At 37.1% G+C, this 17,685-nt stretch overlaps 1 protein-coding gene across 4 annotated transcripts in view; it reads left to right on the plus strand.

Annotated features, from left to right (window-relative positions):
* PLCL1 (phospholipase C like 1 (inactive)) overlaps nt 1-17,685 on the plus strand; it is a 367,136-nt gene that overhangs the window by 282,292 nt on the left and 67,159 nt on the right. For all 4 annotated transcript variants that reach the window (XM_061186078.1, XM_061186085.1, XM_061186091.1 and 1 more), the window contains one exon: nt 13,812-16,286. In XM_061186078.1, the coding sequence (XP_061042061.1) occupies nt 13,812-16,286 (2,475 nt within the window). The remainder of the gene's footprint in view (nt 1-13,811; nt 16,287-17,685) is intronic.

Below are 17,685 nucleotides of genomic sequence, written 5' to 3' on the forward strand. Positions count from 1 at the left end.
TCTCCTTGCACGCCGCGAAACAAAGAGGCAAGAAAAAGTCTCCTGCCTCTTCGGCAGCTGCAGACCTTTTCTCGTGCACCCTCCCGGCTAGTTGTGGTGCGCTAGACCCTTCAGGCTGTGTTCACGCAGCCAACCCCAGTCCTCTCCCTGGGATCCGACCGAAGCCCGCGCCTCAGCTCCCAGCCCCCGCCCGCCCCGGCGGGTGAGCAGACAAGCCTCTCGGGCTGGTGAGTGCTGCTCGGCGCCGAGCCTCTGTGCGGGAATCTCTCCGTTTTTCCCTCTGCGTCCCTGTTGCTGTGGGATCCGCGCTGATAGCCGGGGCTCGCGCCCGTCTCTGGAGCTCGTTTAGGCGGCGCTCTGAATCCCCTCTCCTTGCGCGCCGCGAAACAAAGAGGCAAGAAAAATTCTCTTGCCTCTTTGGCAGCTGCAGTCTTTTTCCCGGACTCCCTCCGGGCTAGCACCGAAGCCCGAGCCCCAGCTCCCAGGCCCCGCCCGCCCCGGCGGCTGAGCAGACAAGCCTCTCGGGCTGGTGAGTGCTGGTCGGCACCGCTCCTCTGTGCGGGAATCTCCGCTTTGCCCTCCGCACCAATGTGGCTGCGCTCTCCTCCGTGGCTCCGAAGCCTCCCCCCTCTGCTACCCGCAGTCTCTGCCCACGAAGGGGCTTCCTAGTGTGTGGAAACCTTTCCTCCTTCACAGCTCCCTCCCACTGGTGCAGGTCCCGTCCCTATTCTTTTGTCTCTGTTATTTCTTTTTTCTTTTGCCCTACCCAAGTACGTGGGGATTTTCTTGCCTTTTGGGAGGTCTGACGTCTTCTGCCAGCGTTCAGTGGGTGTTCTGTAGGAGCAGTTCCACGTGTAGATGTATTTCTCATGTATCTGTGGGGAGGAAGGTGATCTCCGCGTCTTACTCTTCCGCCATCTTGCCCCTCCCTCCTGATACGTTCTTATATCCCTGGAATAAACCTGACTTTTTTTTTTTTTTTAATTAATTAATTAATTTATTTACGGCTGTGTTGGGTCTTCGTTTCTGTGCGAGGGCTTTCTCTAGTTGCGGCAAGCGGCGGCCACTCTTCATCGCGGTGCGCGGGCCTCTCACTGTCGCGGCCTCTCTTGTTGCGGAGCACAGGCTCCAGACGCGCAGGCTCAGTAGTGGTGGCTCACGGGCCCAGTTGCTCCGTGGCATGTGGGATCTTCCCAGACAAGGGCTCGAACCCGTGTCCCCTGCATTGGCAGGCGGATTCTCAACCACTGCGCCACCAGGGAAGCCCTAAACTTGACTTTTTGAAAAATTGATTACTCTTTTAATATATTGCCATATTTTACTTATATTAATAAGTAAGATGGATTATAATTCACTGTTTTGGAGTTTTATGCTTTTCAAAGTGCTTTAGCATGCTTTATTTCCTTTGATCCTTGAGATAGCTGTATGAATTAGGCAGAAATTATTACATTATTCTGATAAATAAGAACAATAGATATAGACCTTTTTGCCTGTCACAAAGTCATACAAGTAGGTGGTGATCGTGACACTAAAATCCATTAGTCCCCAACCCAATGCTGTGGGGAGAAGAAATTTAATTCTTTCAGTAATTTCTATAAGTAAGGTGTTTATGGACTTTGAGTTTTATTATCTCAAATAAAAACAGTCCTTACATACTTTCCTTTTACATTTTTCTAAATTCAGACAATAGATTTGTTTCTGCTTTGACCAGGGAGCCTTCACTGGGTATCAGGGAGCCTTCACCCTAAATGAGTCTCTGTGCTGAGAATACACATTCTCTGAGTTCTGCCATCTGTTTGTTGTACATGGACAGATGCCGATATTCAGTTAAAGAGAGGTAATACAGTAAGGATTAAAGTGTTAGTTGCTACTAACCCATTCCAGAGGTTATGGATAAAACTTGAAACCTTTAATCAGATCCATCTTGATTTTCAAGTCTAGTTGGCTATTTGAGTCAAAGATTTTACATATCTATGGTAACAAGTACTGAAGCCACATATTCTATTATTATCATAAGAGAAAAAAATATTAAGGATGTGTTTTTACATTGCATTGGGTCAGAGAATTGACATTCTATTTTATATGTGATTCAGGGATCTACCTCATAGAAAGTTTAGAGATTGCTCTTAGAGATCTATTACAGAAGAAATATTCAACTGGGAAGCTTAAAATAACTTAAGTATAAATTTTAGAATCTGTAAAACTTAATGCAAATGCAAGAAATGGTCCATTAGTTAAGATATACATTTATTTATTAAGTGGTAGACTAGACTTCCCTGAGTGTAGAGAAAAATGGATTTAGACTACAAATGAATTGTATTTTAGGTTTCAGTAGAATTATACTTTTATAAAATTGACATTTAATCTTCATGTCCCGAGTCACACACATTTACAAGATGTTTTTATAAAGTAAATTTATTGTTTTTAAATCTCTTGTAAGATTTTTTTCTCTTAATGAGAAACCTAAACATGTTTATTTCTATATAGTACAATGGCACTGATTCTATCTCTAAGAAATACCACTAATAGTTATATATTTTATATTTACCCCAATTGTAATTTATAAACGATGTATACAGTCTGAAATCTTGTCCTTAACAAATGTTGCACAGAAAATCATGAATTCCTGGAATTTGACCATTTTTCAAATTCTATTTCATTAATTCATCTTTATGCTCTGTAGCAAGGCTGACTATAACCTTATTTCCACTTAAGCTAATATAACTCTGAATGATTTTCTTTTTTAAAATTGAGATTTAATTGACACATAACATGGTATTTGTTTTAGGTGTACAACATAATGATCTGATATGTTTATATATTGTGAAATAATTACCAGAATAAGTTTAGTTAACATCTATCACCACACATATTTAAAATTTGTTTTTCTTGTGATGAGAACTTTTAAGATCTACTCTCCTAGAAACTTTCAAGTTCTACATGATTTTATTTTTATAAATCACATCTGTTTCTGAAACTCAGCTCCAATAACACCCTATGATAACAAATGGTAGAACTCACATAGTGTTGAAACATATTGGGCATTTCCTTTTCAGTTTTAAATATGTTTTATTCAAATTTAGATGACTGGAGGATACGTTTAAATTCCATAGTGACTGAAATCAATGTAAATAATATGTTGGTGCTCATATTTGATGGTAAATATTACCATTAAAAATTGAAAAGTCAAAATGAAGCAGAAACTATTCTGTGAACTGGTTATTTAGCACACAAAGGAAAATGCAAAATTTTTTCAGGAACATTTTTGAAATGAACTATATTTAATAATGTTCCATTCCTATTGATATTTTAATTTTTCAGATAATGTAGTTTAGTAAATGTGCAACATTAGTTGGAATGAAAAAAAAATAAAATTATGCATAGGTTTGAACGCCTTCCTAATCATATATCAATTTCTGATGGATGCCCTAATTAAGCATTAATTATACAGTTATACCTACGAAATAATTAGGGCATTCTATTTAATCTCTACAACAATACACTGAAAGAGATGTGTTAGCAAGATAGGTATTAAAAGCATACATTGGGACTTCCCTGGCCGTCCAGTGGTTAAGACTTCATCTTTCAATGCATGGGGTGTAGGTTCGATCCTTGGTCGGGGAGCTGAGATCCCACATGCCTCACGGCCAAAAAGCCAAAACATAAAACGGAAGCAATATTGTAACAAATTCAATAAAGACTTTAAAAATGGTCTACAGCAAAAAAAGTCTTAAAAAAAAAATAAAAGCATACATTTACATATTCTTCATTACAGACTTTCTTTTTATAGGGACCATGACATGTTGCCTTCTATAAAGAGCACCTCTGATTAATCCTCACACCAGAAACAACAAAGCAGGCTCTGGCATAAGTTCAGCCAGGATTCCTGAGCCTGCTGTGTAGGGAGTCTTGTGACGAAGGACAGAATCATATCTCAGTCTCCAGGCCCACTTGGTTCTTGGCACCTCTGCTGAGAGTTGCACAGGCTACTGATAAATTTTAAATGTAGTGTTTCTGAGTGTGAGGTGGACATCTGTCTTAGAGGAATAGGATTGATAGCAGCATGTCATTCTTCAGAAGACACTGAATAATTGTCAGATGACCTTTATTTGTGTCCACTTCATTTTGTTCATATTGGTGCTGCTAAGACACGGTATTGTAACATATTCTCCTGGGACTTACAATAAGCAAAACCATGCATTTCATGTAGCAATTGGATTAGTTGAAAACATCATGTTTTTGACTAGAAAAATGAGAGTGTTGATGTACCTTGTACCACTACTGTATACAAAGTAGTGGACTGTGAAGGATGCAAGAGGAGATTGGTGAGATTTAAGTGAGAAACAAGCCCTTTCCCAAGAAGGCAGTTGACACTATAAAGGAACATCTATGCTCGTGGACTAGCAGGGAAATAAGAGTTGAAAATAGAAAGTCCATCAGTTAGTGAGGTTTCACAATAAACAATAGCAGGGTTTGTGCCCTCATTCTGTGGGGAAAACAGAAATGGCAAGAATCAATGGCACAATAGAATGATCGGACGTCTGGAGACATGGGCTTCCAAAGTCAATATCGACCTGGTTTCCTCTGTGGCCAGATCTCCTCACCTATATGGACTTAATTTCTGTACAGGTGAAAAAAATTCCAAACAGGTAAATTGTCTTTGATTTTACCTATGAGCATTGATCTGCAATGAAAGGTCAGAGATTTTTCATTAGGTTTATGATTTTGCCTCTTGAATGAATCACAGAGATGAAAGTATATAGAAAAAAGTTCAAGCAGAGGTAATTCTTCACCTTTAGTACACTGTTGTTGAAAAAACATCATAAATAACATTTAAAATATATAAATCAGGGTATAGTGTTCCTGAAATTGTGATCCAGAAAGGATACTTTGGTATGATTTACTGTTATTCTTACCATTCCTTTGAGCTGGTTTCTTCCCAGTTTTGTTAAAAATTTCAAACCAAAGCCTTTTTAGTCTGTGCCAAACATTATGCTCTAGAGAATAAAGAAGCCTCTTGTCGCAAAATGAAACTGATAGAATGTGACTCCTTAATCTTGATTTTGCTATTCCAGTTATTTTAGGAGGCATTATAAAAATGTTAACGTATTAAAAATCCAGTACTCTTGTGGTTAATAATGTGCTTTGCAGTCTGACTATTAGCAGTTACTAGGAGAACATGGCAACAGGACTTTGGTGTGACTAAACCCACTGATGCCATCTTCTGGGTTCCTGCAGCAAACTCTTACTAGCCACACTGTTAGTGGCAAGGTCTTTCTAGCACATCTGGGAATAATGGAGTCACAGGTAGGGCTATGTAATTTAAGATTTTTTCTCATGGCATAAAATTATAGTGTAGCTCCATGTGAAAACCATATTTGTTTTCTTGTTAAGTGGCAATAATTTTAAAATTATTTTAACTAAGACCTTTATAGATTTCGAACATTTCAAAGCTTAATTTTTTTCTTGTCCAATTTTAAGTATCTAGATAAATGCCCTAGTGGTAAAGATGTAACTTAACTGTACTTAATTGCTAGTACTCCCTTTTAAATATCACCTCACCAGCTCTTGTGCCCCTTTGTGGTTTTGGTTCTCAAACATCCTCAATGTTATTTAAAGCTATTTTAATTTATTTAGAAGCATTCGTTATATGCTTTGCTTGATTTATTAAATTTGAAGATTTTGTCATTATTCTACTTACAAATTTCATCAGTTATAAAAACCTGTGCATAAAAAGTGTGATGGAAAGAAAGCATTTATTCCAGGTGTCATTAGTGTTGGGATTAATAATTTTTAAAGAACTAATCACTGGGATGGTGTCTAGCACATAGTATGTGTTCAGTTAATCTTTGCATAAGTGAATGCTGTATTTTGAGCTAATGCATGGAACATGCATGATGAGGATCATACTTGCAGAAAAACCCTAACTGGGTAGAAACCATGCAGCAGAAGAACTTGAGATAATCACTTTTATTTAGAGTAATGTCTTAATGAATTCTAATGAGTGAATGATTGCAGTGAGATATAGCACAGCGGGAAGCTTCCTCCGTTAAACAAAACAAATCAAAGGTACTAAGAACCCACGCTGAAATAGACTCTTCTACATTTTATTCCATCTTTGCCTTTAGAAACTCAACAATTTTTGTTTTCAAGTGAGGAGAGTCATTTAAGAGATGTCATTTAAAAGAATGTTTAGAGGGTCTCTGGCTTCCTATAATTCAGTGAATTTCATAACACAGCCATGGCATGTACACAGTGGAGTAGATTTCCTAAAGGGGATGGCTTTAGTGCATTTTATTAAATGGATCACCTTTTATAAATGAAATGTAATGTTAAATACAGACATAAAACTTAATTTGGTGAGAGATATGTGCATGAATAACTTCACACATTGCCTTTAATTAATCCTCTCGAATTATAAGATGGTGTAGAGAATGAACACTTTCTTTATGGATAAGAAAATTCGGCTTCTTACCAACTAGGCTTAGTGAGAGCCACGAGGGAGAGCCCATGGTTCACAGAGCTTGGGCCAGGCTTCAGCCACTTCTCAGCAATGCCCATCAGGACCTCCACCCCCACTGTCCCACACAGTGACATCAGGTGGGTCACATGGTGCTCATCATAAGTAAGTGACATCACCTGTTTGTGACTTTGCATTAAGTAATTTGAGTTTACTGTGAGAAAATAACTTTGGAAATTTCAATGTGAAAAAAATAGTGTAAATCTACAGTTGCAACCTTCCCTTACTTGAAACTTGAAGGCAACAGATGTAGTGATGATACCACCATCCCCAACTCCTGGAGTTTTGTGGGAAGAGTTAGGCCTTGTGTCGGGGGCTGGGTTTTTTCCAGACTGCCTAACTGCCAGGCACGGTTGTGGATTTGGGCATAGACGCATTGGACGGATACTTTAGATATAGGTATATATGACACACATTACGTACATCTAATGTATCCATTAGACTTGGATTCCATTCCTTGAGCTATCACCAATATAAGTCAATAAAGCCAGCGTTGTGAGGGTAGCCTTCTCTTGACGTATCACTCTCAGGCTCTGCTTTTTGTTTCATTCTTATCTGGGGCCTCTCTAACCCTCACTTATTATACTGTAGTTATCTTGACCTTCTTTCCCACTAAAGGACTTTTGTACCTGCTCTTCTGCTTTCCTGGAACCCTTTGCTCTCAACTCTTTTCAGGCTGCAGTTTGGCTCTCACCCCTGTCACCATTCTGACCATTTTGAAGGCAACATAAGACATTCCCTTATTAAAGTTACCAGTAAATATCTTGACGACTGAATCCAATAAGCCACTTTAACATCTTATTTTCTAACACTTGCTCCTTCAAATGTGTTCCTTGTTTCCTGTGAGACTCATGCTCCTGGTTCTCTTACCCCTTAGCCTTTTTTTCCCTTTAGGTCTTCTCCTCTGCCCAGCCTCTTCACCTAGGTGGCCCATACTCATCTATAATCCATCATAACCCGAAGTAAACCTACTTCACTTTCAACTTTGCCTCTCCTTGTATTTCCTCTCTGTTAGCAATATTTCCATTCACATCTCATTCACACCAGAAACCTAGGAGTCATCCTAGACTGAATCAAGAACTTCTGATTTTACCTCCTATTTCTTGATACTTCCCACTTCTCACCCTTCCTTTTATTAGCTACTTACCTCAGGCCATCACCAGCTCTTTCCTTTAATGCTGCTTACCTACTGCACCATCTTCAGTTCTGTCCATATCAAATCCTTCTAGTGGGCATCCAAAGTGATCTATTTAAGATAAAAGTTAGACTTTATCCGTTTCTTCAAAACTCTTAAATGTGCTAGTCCTTAGCATGAAGTAGGTACCTATCATTGTTTGTTGAATGAATGAATGAAGAATGGAGACCAAAGGCCTCTCAGCATCCATTGTGAGGGCTCATTTGGGTCCTAGATTATATTGTCTACAATCCTTTGAAGGTTTCATGTATCAACTAAACCTTTTCTGAATTTTGCTTGGAAGTCATAAAACCGGAATGAATATTATTAGTATAGAGTTTTAGTTCATAGGTTGTCTATAAGAAAAAGATAGGCTCCTTATGGTGAAAATAAGATTTATGTGCTATATTTTTGCTTGCCTTTTAGGTATAGTCTATTAAATTTTTATGTGGAGACATTCTTAAGAGAACTATTCAAAAATAAATGTTTCCCCCTCTCTTTTACTAAAAAAGAAAAGTGAATGTCACTTTAGTGTATCTGCATTTATGTAGCTGGATTTCTGTATTATGAAATAAGTTTCTTTCTAATCACAGTTTTACACCTGGTGTTTTGATTGCCATTCTTAAAGCTTTTGTAAATTTGTTCTGTTTTAACAAAGAATTGTCATTCACTTAATAACAACTTACCAAAAAAACCCAAAAAAACAAAAAAAAAAAAACATGGAAGAAATACATTGTATTACAATTAGATGTTTAAACATGCTTATCAGGTCAGAGGTAGGTAAACCTGGGTATGCTTCCTTTACTCTTAAGGTTTTGTACAATGCTTCAATATGTTCTTTTTTTGTGGTAAAAGAGACATAACATAAAGTTTACCATTTTAACCATTTTTAAATGTATAGTTCTATGGCATTGGGTACATTCACATTTTTGTGCTGCTTTAGTATACTTTCTTTGAAATTATTATATTGAAATAATTCATTATTGAGACCCAAAACTGTGCTTTCATTGAATAAGCAGAGTTCTCTCTGGGGCTTATGAGTGTGTTCTGATGAAAAATGATTTTGTTTGCTGAGTTTTGTTAAGGAACTTGCAGCATATGTTATCTTGTTAGGCTCAGAGAGCAAATGCCAATGGGAACTTATGGAAACAGGTTTACTAATTCGATTTATCTGAACATTTTCCCCCAATGTTAGTTTAATAAAACACGTTTAGGGAGCTATAAAGCCTTTACTCTTGTGTGGGAATCTCATGTGATCATGACTGGTATCCTACTCCTAATAGTGGATAAGCAACAATATTGTAGAAAATAATGAAAAATTTTAAAAAACTAGAACAACATTTGACCATTTTCCCCTAATATTTTGAAATTATTCTTAAGATTAGACATCAACCCTTATATCATGAGATTAGATAGAAATTATCTTTGATATACATATATTAGAAACAGTGTTCATAGACAAATCAATGTCTTGTACTCTTTTAATAAAAGACTAAAACATTTGTCTATTGCTTTGCCAGTTTATGAGACTCTTCTTGATTCTGATGATTAAATCCTTCATGTAGAGTATTGATTAATTTAAGAAGACAGTAGATCCAAATGTAAGGTCTTATCTGGAAATATTCAGAGAACATATAAATACAGTTTGGTTTATTTATTATATAACTTGTTTAAATGTGATCCCTTCTTGTGAAATTATAATTTGGAAACTTAAACACAGAATGTTAGGAAATCGAAAAAATTGAGCTCAACGCCTGACTAATTTTTGGACCCCACTAGAATATGAGGCTAAGCTTTAATTTAGGGGATAGAGGCATCACAACGTGCTGTTCATACTTTTTATTTTGTAAGCTGCTCTAAGAAAAAAAATTTTGGGGGGGAGGAATTAGTACTCTAGCCTTTTCTTTTCATTCCAGAGTGAGGAAATTTAGCTTTGAAATAAATGTCAAGTTCTCATACCTTATAATAATCTCCTTATAATAATGACCTTATGGTCATTGGAGTCAATTCAATCATCTCGTGAGCTAGAAACTGACAAGAGCACACGGGAACTACAAACAAACTTTGGTTTCTCTTGGAAAGTGCTAAAAGTACCTGTCTTCCTAATATATAGATAACTGCAATGGATTTGCTCTTATTTCATCATCAAATTTTTTTGGTGTGTTTATCAACAGGAAGATCTATAACCAGTACTTTAGCTTTCTTCAGTTGCGGATACCCCCAGTCTGTTTATTAGAATAGTACTCCTTCCCCACCATCAATCTGCTAAGATCTTCTTGAGGGAACTACAGAGGGGTGTAGGGCTCAGCAAAGAGGCCTTGGTGGTGAAGAAGCTCAGAAAGAGATTTGGAGTAGCCCGTCGTCCCCGTCCACTCTAACACAGTTTCCATCTCCCCTTCTGTCAACTTTTCAGAGCTAATGCATAGCTTGACCATTGAAAGAACAGATGTAGAGAAACATCAGAGTCCTGAAACTTTTCCAGCATATTTTGAATATAAATAATCTTGGCTCTAGTCAACAGCAAACAAACTATTTGTCCATATGTACTATGGCTCTCTCTCTATATTATATATGTAAAGTATATATTTTTGCTCATTTGGGGGCTTGTAATAACTTTGGATTTTGTCCTTTGTGAGATGACAACCTAAAGATTGTTATCTTTTCCACTGGTTCCAAGTTTTATAGCATTTTAGGTTAAGTTTTATAATCATGTAAAAGTTGCATGTCAAGGCAAGAAGTAAGCATTACGAGGCAGGTGGATTCTTTTGTAGGGTAGATATAAAACATTTATTTCTTGAAGACTTATCTTACTAGGAGAGAAAGTCTTGATATGAGGCGATATCACCACAAAGAAGAGAGGCTTATAAGAGAAAGCTATTCTGACAGCAGTAGTTTTGTTCTCATAAACAAATAGTGGCTGAAGTCAAGATTGGCACTTAGACCATGGAGAAGGATGGTATAATACCATGCATAGGGTAGAGGAAATATATACATGCATTCAGAGGAACACTGATTTCCCATTTAACCTTTGTTAGAAACTATTAGAGGTTTTATAATTCTGTTGACAATCATCTTATTTGGAATATGATCTGCTTATATAAAAATAATTTTTAATGTGAAAGCTCTCAGTACTTAAAAGTCTAGTGAAATGGTAGCTTTAAAAGCTGAGTCACAGTCTAATTTACCATCACAATTCCCAGTCACAGTTTCCTTCAGTATTTTACTTGTTAGATTAATCCCATCTCAGCAGTACCTTTAGGTTCTTGCCTTGATGGTGTGGAAAAATACACACAAACATCTGATATTTCTGAGCATGTGGGCTGTGACAAATTTAAATGTGTTCTAATAGTGCATCTGCATATAAACAGCTGAAGATTTATGGTTGTTTTTTAGCTGAAAGATGAGGAAATTGACCACTGTGGGATAATTAAAAATAACAACTCTCTGGAAAAGCAGGGGCTAAGTTCTTAAATGCCAGGGCACCAAGAGACAATATCCTCTAATCTAAATTGAGTAATTTATATCTTTGTCACTTGAAGATCAGATATATATTTGAGTCAATGAATCATCCCACCAGCATCCCATAACTAAAGCAAATTTTGTTTCTTTTTCACAGGCAAGGTTTTAGTCAATTGAATAATAAATCATCCTGCCTTTTTCTGAATCATAAGATAGGGAGACTCTTACAGGCAAGACCACAATTAAATGAGACCCTAGAAGAGAGATTCTAACCTGTTTTAAAAGAATGCCTGAAGGAAACAGCCTAGACTACTTTGGCTACACTTTTCAGTGTTTAAAACAGTAATATCATATGGCTGTTTTTAAACATTTTCAGTTTTTCACTGAAGATCTGTCTTAAAAGCTCATAAGTCAGGAATGAAGCAACTTCTGGATAACCCCCAATATCTTGGTCAGTGCCTACTGAAAGTCCTACAGAGACCAGGTATATGATGAAATGTTCCTCTTCCTTCAAAAAGATTAACCTTACAAAGAATATTCATGAACATTTTCTCTTTCGAGTCTCACAGTAATGCTCTATTTATATAATGATTATTAGTTCCTACTTAAAAGCAGAAATTAAGATTCAGAGAGGAAAAGTAACTTACCCAAGGTCACTAGTGAGTGGAATAATACCAACTGGAGACTAGTTATTTCTACCCTAAGGACCATGCCTTTTGCTCTCTATACTTTGCTGCCTCTTTGATATGCTTTATAAAATTGGGCACTTTAAACATGCACTAAGGTACTTTTGGGAAATTTGTTCCTGCGAGAATTATCTGAATTGATAATATGATTGGGAGCATTGTTAATTTGAGTCTATGGTCTGAACAGAAGAAAGTATAAAGAAAAATCCAGTTTTAAGTGGCATTGTTCAGATATTCAGTGCAAATGAATTGGGGGTGATAGACACAGTGGATAGTCCAGGGCTAAGATGAAATACATCGTCTTGTGATTATGAGTGTTCAGAGGACTGGACCTGAAATTTAGAAAAGACAATAGGTGAAAAGGCCTAGACACACCCAAGAAGGAAATAGCCACAAGAAATTCACCTGCTTAAAATACACTAATCTGTGCAGATGAAGTTTGATGTCCTGTTGGCACTGTTGTTCAGGGAAGGGCGAAGTGGGCTGAGGAAATCGGGACTCTGTGAGACTAAGATACAAGGACACTTACAGTAATGGGTAAAAGTGTTGCAAGTGATGATGCAAGTGATGATGCAAGTGTTCCCTGTGAAATCTTATGGCAAAAGGCTTTGAAATTTAATTCACATTGGAAGAACCTCAAAAATTAGTGGAGCCATTCATATTTCTGTTTGGTTTTATGCAGTGGCTGCTAATAGCATTATACTGAAATGTAGGTGTGAATCTCATAATGTTCATTTATTTTTATTTTTTTATTGAAGTATAGTTGATTTACAATGTTGTCTTAGTTTCTGGTGTACAGAAAAGTGATTCAGATATATATTACATATATTATTATATATATATTCTTTTTCATAATGATTTATTACAGGAGATTGAATATAGTTCCCTGTGCTATACAGTAGGACATTGTTGTTTATCTATTTTGTATATGGTAGTTTGTATCTGTTAATTTAAAACTCTTAATTTATCCCTCTCCCATTCCCTTTCCCCTTTGGTAATCATAAGTTTGTTTTCTACATCTGTGAATCTGTTTCTGTTTTGTAAATAGGTTCATTTGTATCATATTTTAGATTCCACATATAAGTGATATCATATGGTATTTGTCTTTCTCTTTCTGACTTACTTCACTTAGTATGATAATCTCTAGGTCCATGCATGTTGCTAAAAATGGCATCATTTCATTCTTTTTTATGGCTGAGTAATATTCCATTGTATATATATCACATCTTCTGTTTATGGACACTTAGGTTGCTACCGTGTCTTGGCTATTGTAAATAGTGCTGCTATGAACATTGGGGTGCATGTATCTTTTCAAATTAGAGTTTTCGTCTTTTGCTGGATCCTATGGCAACTCTATCATAATGTTCATTTAAATTGTTTACCTATGTCTGAAAAATTGCTCAAGTGAGAGTCATTTGTCTATTGTTAGCTCTCAATCTGACTTTCAAGGTGCCTTTATTCTTCAAAATAATTTGAGGAAAAAAAGTGATTTTTTTTTTTAGTTAAGCTATATTGTAAGCCCTTTTTGATGTAATGCATGTTAAGGTAAAAATCTTTTATTTGAACTAAACTGTTGCAAAGTGTAAATGAGGAAAACTTTTTAAAGAAATCCAGATTTATTTCTTCCATATATCTATAGGGACATGAGCAAAGTTGTCAAAGTACCAACAGGTAGAGGATCTTAGGAAATCTACTTTAATGAACAAATAAGAGTGATTTGTAGTTAACTTAATAATTGATTTTATTTCAAAGAACACACAGGCATTGGAAAAATAAGTTTTTTTCCTGAACTTAATAATATCAATTTTCTTGGCAATTTCTCTTTTCTGAAACAGTGAAAAGGTAAAATTTAGGCTAGCTCCTGTCCAAATAATCATAATAGCTGAATGGAGTCTGAGGCACTCATAAAGTGTTATTGAATTTGTCTATTTTCTAAAGGAAAGTGACTCATTATTTTCAAATTGCTTTACAGGATCCTGCAAACCAAAAATGTGGTGGAAGAAAGAAAACCGTGTCTTTCAGCAGCATGCCATCAGAAAAGAAAATCAGTAGCGCAAGCGACTGCATCAGCTTCATGCAAGCTGGCTGTGAACTGAAGAAAGTACGGCCAAATTCTCGCATTTACAACCGTTTTTTCACTCTGGACACAGACCTCCAAGCTCTTCGCTGGGAACCTTCCAAGAAAGACCTTGAGAAAGCTAAGCTTGATATTTCTGCCATAAAAGAGATCCGACTGGGGAAGAACACGGAAACATTTAGAAACAATGGCCTTGCTGACCAGATTTGTGAGGACTGTGCCTTTTCCATACTCCACGGGGAAAACTACGAGTCTCTGGACCTAGTTGCCAATTCAGCAGATGTAGCAAACATCTGGGTGTCAGGGTTACGGTATCTGGTTTCTCGAAGTAAGCAACCCCTTGATTTTATGGAAGGCAACCAGAACACACCAAGGTTTATGTGGCTGAAAAAGGTGTTTGAAGCAGCAGATATCGATGGGAATGGGATTATGTTGGAAGACACCTCTGTAGAGTTAATAAAACAACTCAACCCTACCCTGAAGGAATCCAAGATCAGGTTAAAGTTTAAAGAAATCCAGAAGAGCAAAGAAAAGCTAACCACCCGAGTGACAGAGGAGGAGTTTTGTGAAGCTTTTTGTGAACTTTGCACCAGGCCAGAAGTGTATTTCTTACTTGTACAGATATCTAAAAACAAAGAGTATTTGGATGCCAATGATCTCATGCTTTTTTTAGAAGCTGAGCAAGGAGTCACCCAGATCACCGAGGACATGTGCTTAGACATTATTCGGAGATATGAGCTTTCTGAAGAGGGACGTCAGAAAGGGTTTCTTGCAATTGATGGCTTTACCCAGTATTTGTTGTCACCAGAATGTGACATTTTTGATCCTGAACAAAAAAAGGTTGCCCAAGATATGACCCAGCCATTATCTCACTATTACATCAACGCCTCTCACAACACCTATCTCATAGAAGACCAGTTCAGGGGGCCGGCTGACATTAACGGGTATGTTAGAGCTTTGAAAATGGGCTGTCGAAGCATTGAACTTGACGTAAATGATGGTTCAGACAATGAACCAATCCTTTGTAATCGAAATAACATGACAACACACCTTTCCTTTCGAAGTGTCATAGAGGTGATAAATAAATTTGCCTTTGTGGCGTCCGAGTACCCACTCATTCTTTGCTTGGGGAATCACTGCTCCCTACCACAGCAGAAGGTAATGGTTCAACAGATGAAAAAGGTCTTTGGCAGTAAACTCTATACTGAAGCACCTTTGCCGTCAGAATCCTACCTCCCATCACCAGAAAAATTAAAAAGAATGATCATTGTGAAAGGAAAGAAATTGCCCTCTGATCCAGATGTTTTAGAAGGAGAAGTTACAGACGAAGATGAAGAAGCTGAAATGTCTCGAAGGATGTCAGTAGATTACAATGGTGAGCAGAAACAAATCTTGCTGTGTAGGGAGCTCTCTGACTTGGTGTCTATCTGTAAGTCTGTTCAGTACAGGGATTTTGAACTATCTATGAAAAGCCAAAACTATTGGGAAATTTGTTCATTTAGTGAAACAGAGGCCAGCCGAATTGCAAATGAATACCCAGAGGATTTTGTAAATTATAATAAGAAGTTCTTATCACGAATCTATCCAAGTGCCATGAGAATCGATTCCAGTAACTTGAATCCACAGGACTTTTGGAATTGTGGCTGTCAGATTGTGGCAATGAATTTCCAGACTCCGGGTCCAATGATGGACCTTCACACAGGCTGGTTTCTTCAAAATGGAGGTTGTGGTTATGTTCTAAGGCCGTCCATCATGCGAGATGAAGTTTCTTACTTCAGTGCAAATACAAAGGGCATTGTACCAGGGGTGTCTCCTTTAGTGCTTCATATTAAGATCATCAGTGGTCAGAACTTCCCAAAGCCCAAGGGAGCTTGTGCCAAAGGGGATGTCATAGATCCCTACGTGTGTATAGAGATACATGGAATTCCAGCTGACTGTTCAGAACAAAGAACTAAAACTGTACAACAAAACAGTGATAATCCTATTTTTGATGAGACCTTTGAGTTTCAAGTGAACCTGCCTGAGCTGGCCGTGATCCGTTTTGTGGTTCTGGATGACGACTACATTGGGGATGAGTTTATAGGGCAATATACAATCCCGTTCGAATGTTTGCAGCCTGGATATCGGCATGTTCCCCTCCGCTCCTTTGTGGGTGACATCATGGAGCATGTAACTCTTTTTGTCCACATAGCAATAACTAATAGAAGTGGAGGAGGAAAGCCACAGAAGCGCAGCCTTTCAGTGAGAATGGGGAAGAAAGTTCGGGAGTATACCATGCTCAGGAATATTGGTCTTAAAACCATAGATGACATCTTTAAGATAGCAGTTCATCCCTTACGAGAAGCCATAGATATGAGAGAAAATATGCAGGTAGGAAAAATCCCATACTGTCCTCCCTTACCCCTGAGTCTTCTGACCCCCTCTCTCACCAGTGAACATTGTGTTTTACTAATGATCTGATTGCTCAAAAAACTATCACAGAGGATGTGTAAACCCATGTACTGCTGAATTAAGTTCAGTATTGCCTGTGATAAAACAGATATTTAAAAAAAATTTTATTGGAGTATAGCTGATTTACAATGTTGTGTTAGTTTCTGCTGTACAGCAAAGTGAATCTGTTATACATATACATATATCCACTCTTTTTTAGGTTCTTTTCCCATACAGGCCATTACAGCGTATTGAGTAGAGTTCCCTGTGCTATGCAGTAGGTCCTTATTAGTTATCTATTTTATACATAGTAGTGTGTATATGTCAATTCCAATCTCCCAATTTATCTCTCCCCACCCCCACCCAGTAACCATAAGTTTATTTTCTACATCTGTAACTTTATTTCTGTAAAACAGATATATTTTATGTTTCTAATGGTGAATGCTATGTTAAATCTGGCCTGAACTAAGCCAGCTAATGGAGTATCAATGTAGCAAAATGCTTTATATATCCATTAAATGTCCCTAGTATGAAACCAAATTGATATATGGGAATGTGTATATGAAACAGTGTGAAAAGAATAGAATATAAAATATTATATGTGCACGTAATATACAAAATTTTATATATACAAACACATGCATACTAATTATAAGTATATATGTAAAATATTTGCAGATAAGAACACAGAAGGGTATTTGAAGTCATATAAAACAAATGTAATGCCTATTAGATGATGTCTTAGTTGTTTGTGTACAACAATAATAAATTACCCTCCACGAAACAAAGAAAACTAATAAACAAACAAAATTCAGCACTTGAACTTGTTGAAAACTATTTAGTCTTCTCTTAGAAATGTGCTTTAATTGAAAGGACATGGATTCTGGATTAAACTCTATCCCTGTGTGATCTTGAGCAAATTATTTCAGATATCTGGTCATCAGTTTTCTCCTCATAAGGTAAGAAAAATAGTAATAATTACATCACAGGATTATTATGAGAATTAAATGAGAGTATATGTAAATTACCTAGCCTTAGCATGTAGGAATTCAATGTCAGTTTTCTTGCCTTCATTAATGCTTATAATCAGAGATGGCTGCAAACATTTTTCTTCAAGACTATTTAATATGCTTATTCTAGGCTCATGTTACTAAGAAACAATCAAACGGCAAATGCTTGCTTAGTTCCTACAATGTGCAAGAAGATATTGTTTGGCAGAAGCAGTAGGAGTCTATGTATGAGAGCAAAACAGGAGAGGAATATTTTTCAATGTACTTTATTTGCCCCTTTAGCTAACATTTTTATAGTAACCTTCACCAAAAATCCCTACATTCAAAAT

This window comes from Eubalaena glacialis, chromosome 1, assembly GCF_028564815.1.
Source record: "Eubalaena glacialis isolate mEubGla1 chromosome 1, mEubGla1.1.hap2.+ XY, whole genome shotgun sequence".
Classification (NCBI taxonomy): domain Eukaryota; kingdom Metazoa; phylum Chordata; class Mammalia; order Artiodactyla; family Balaenidae; genus Eubalaena; species Eubalaena glacialis.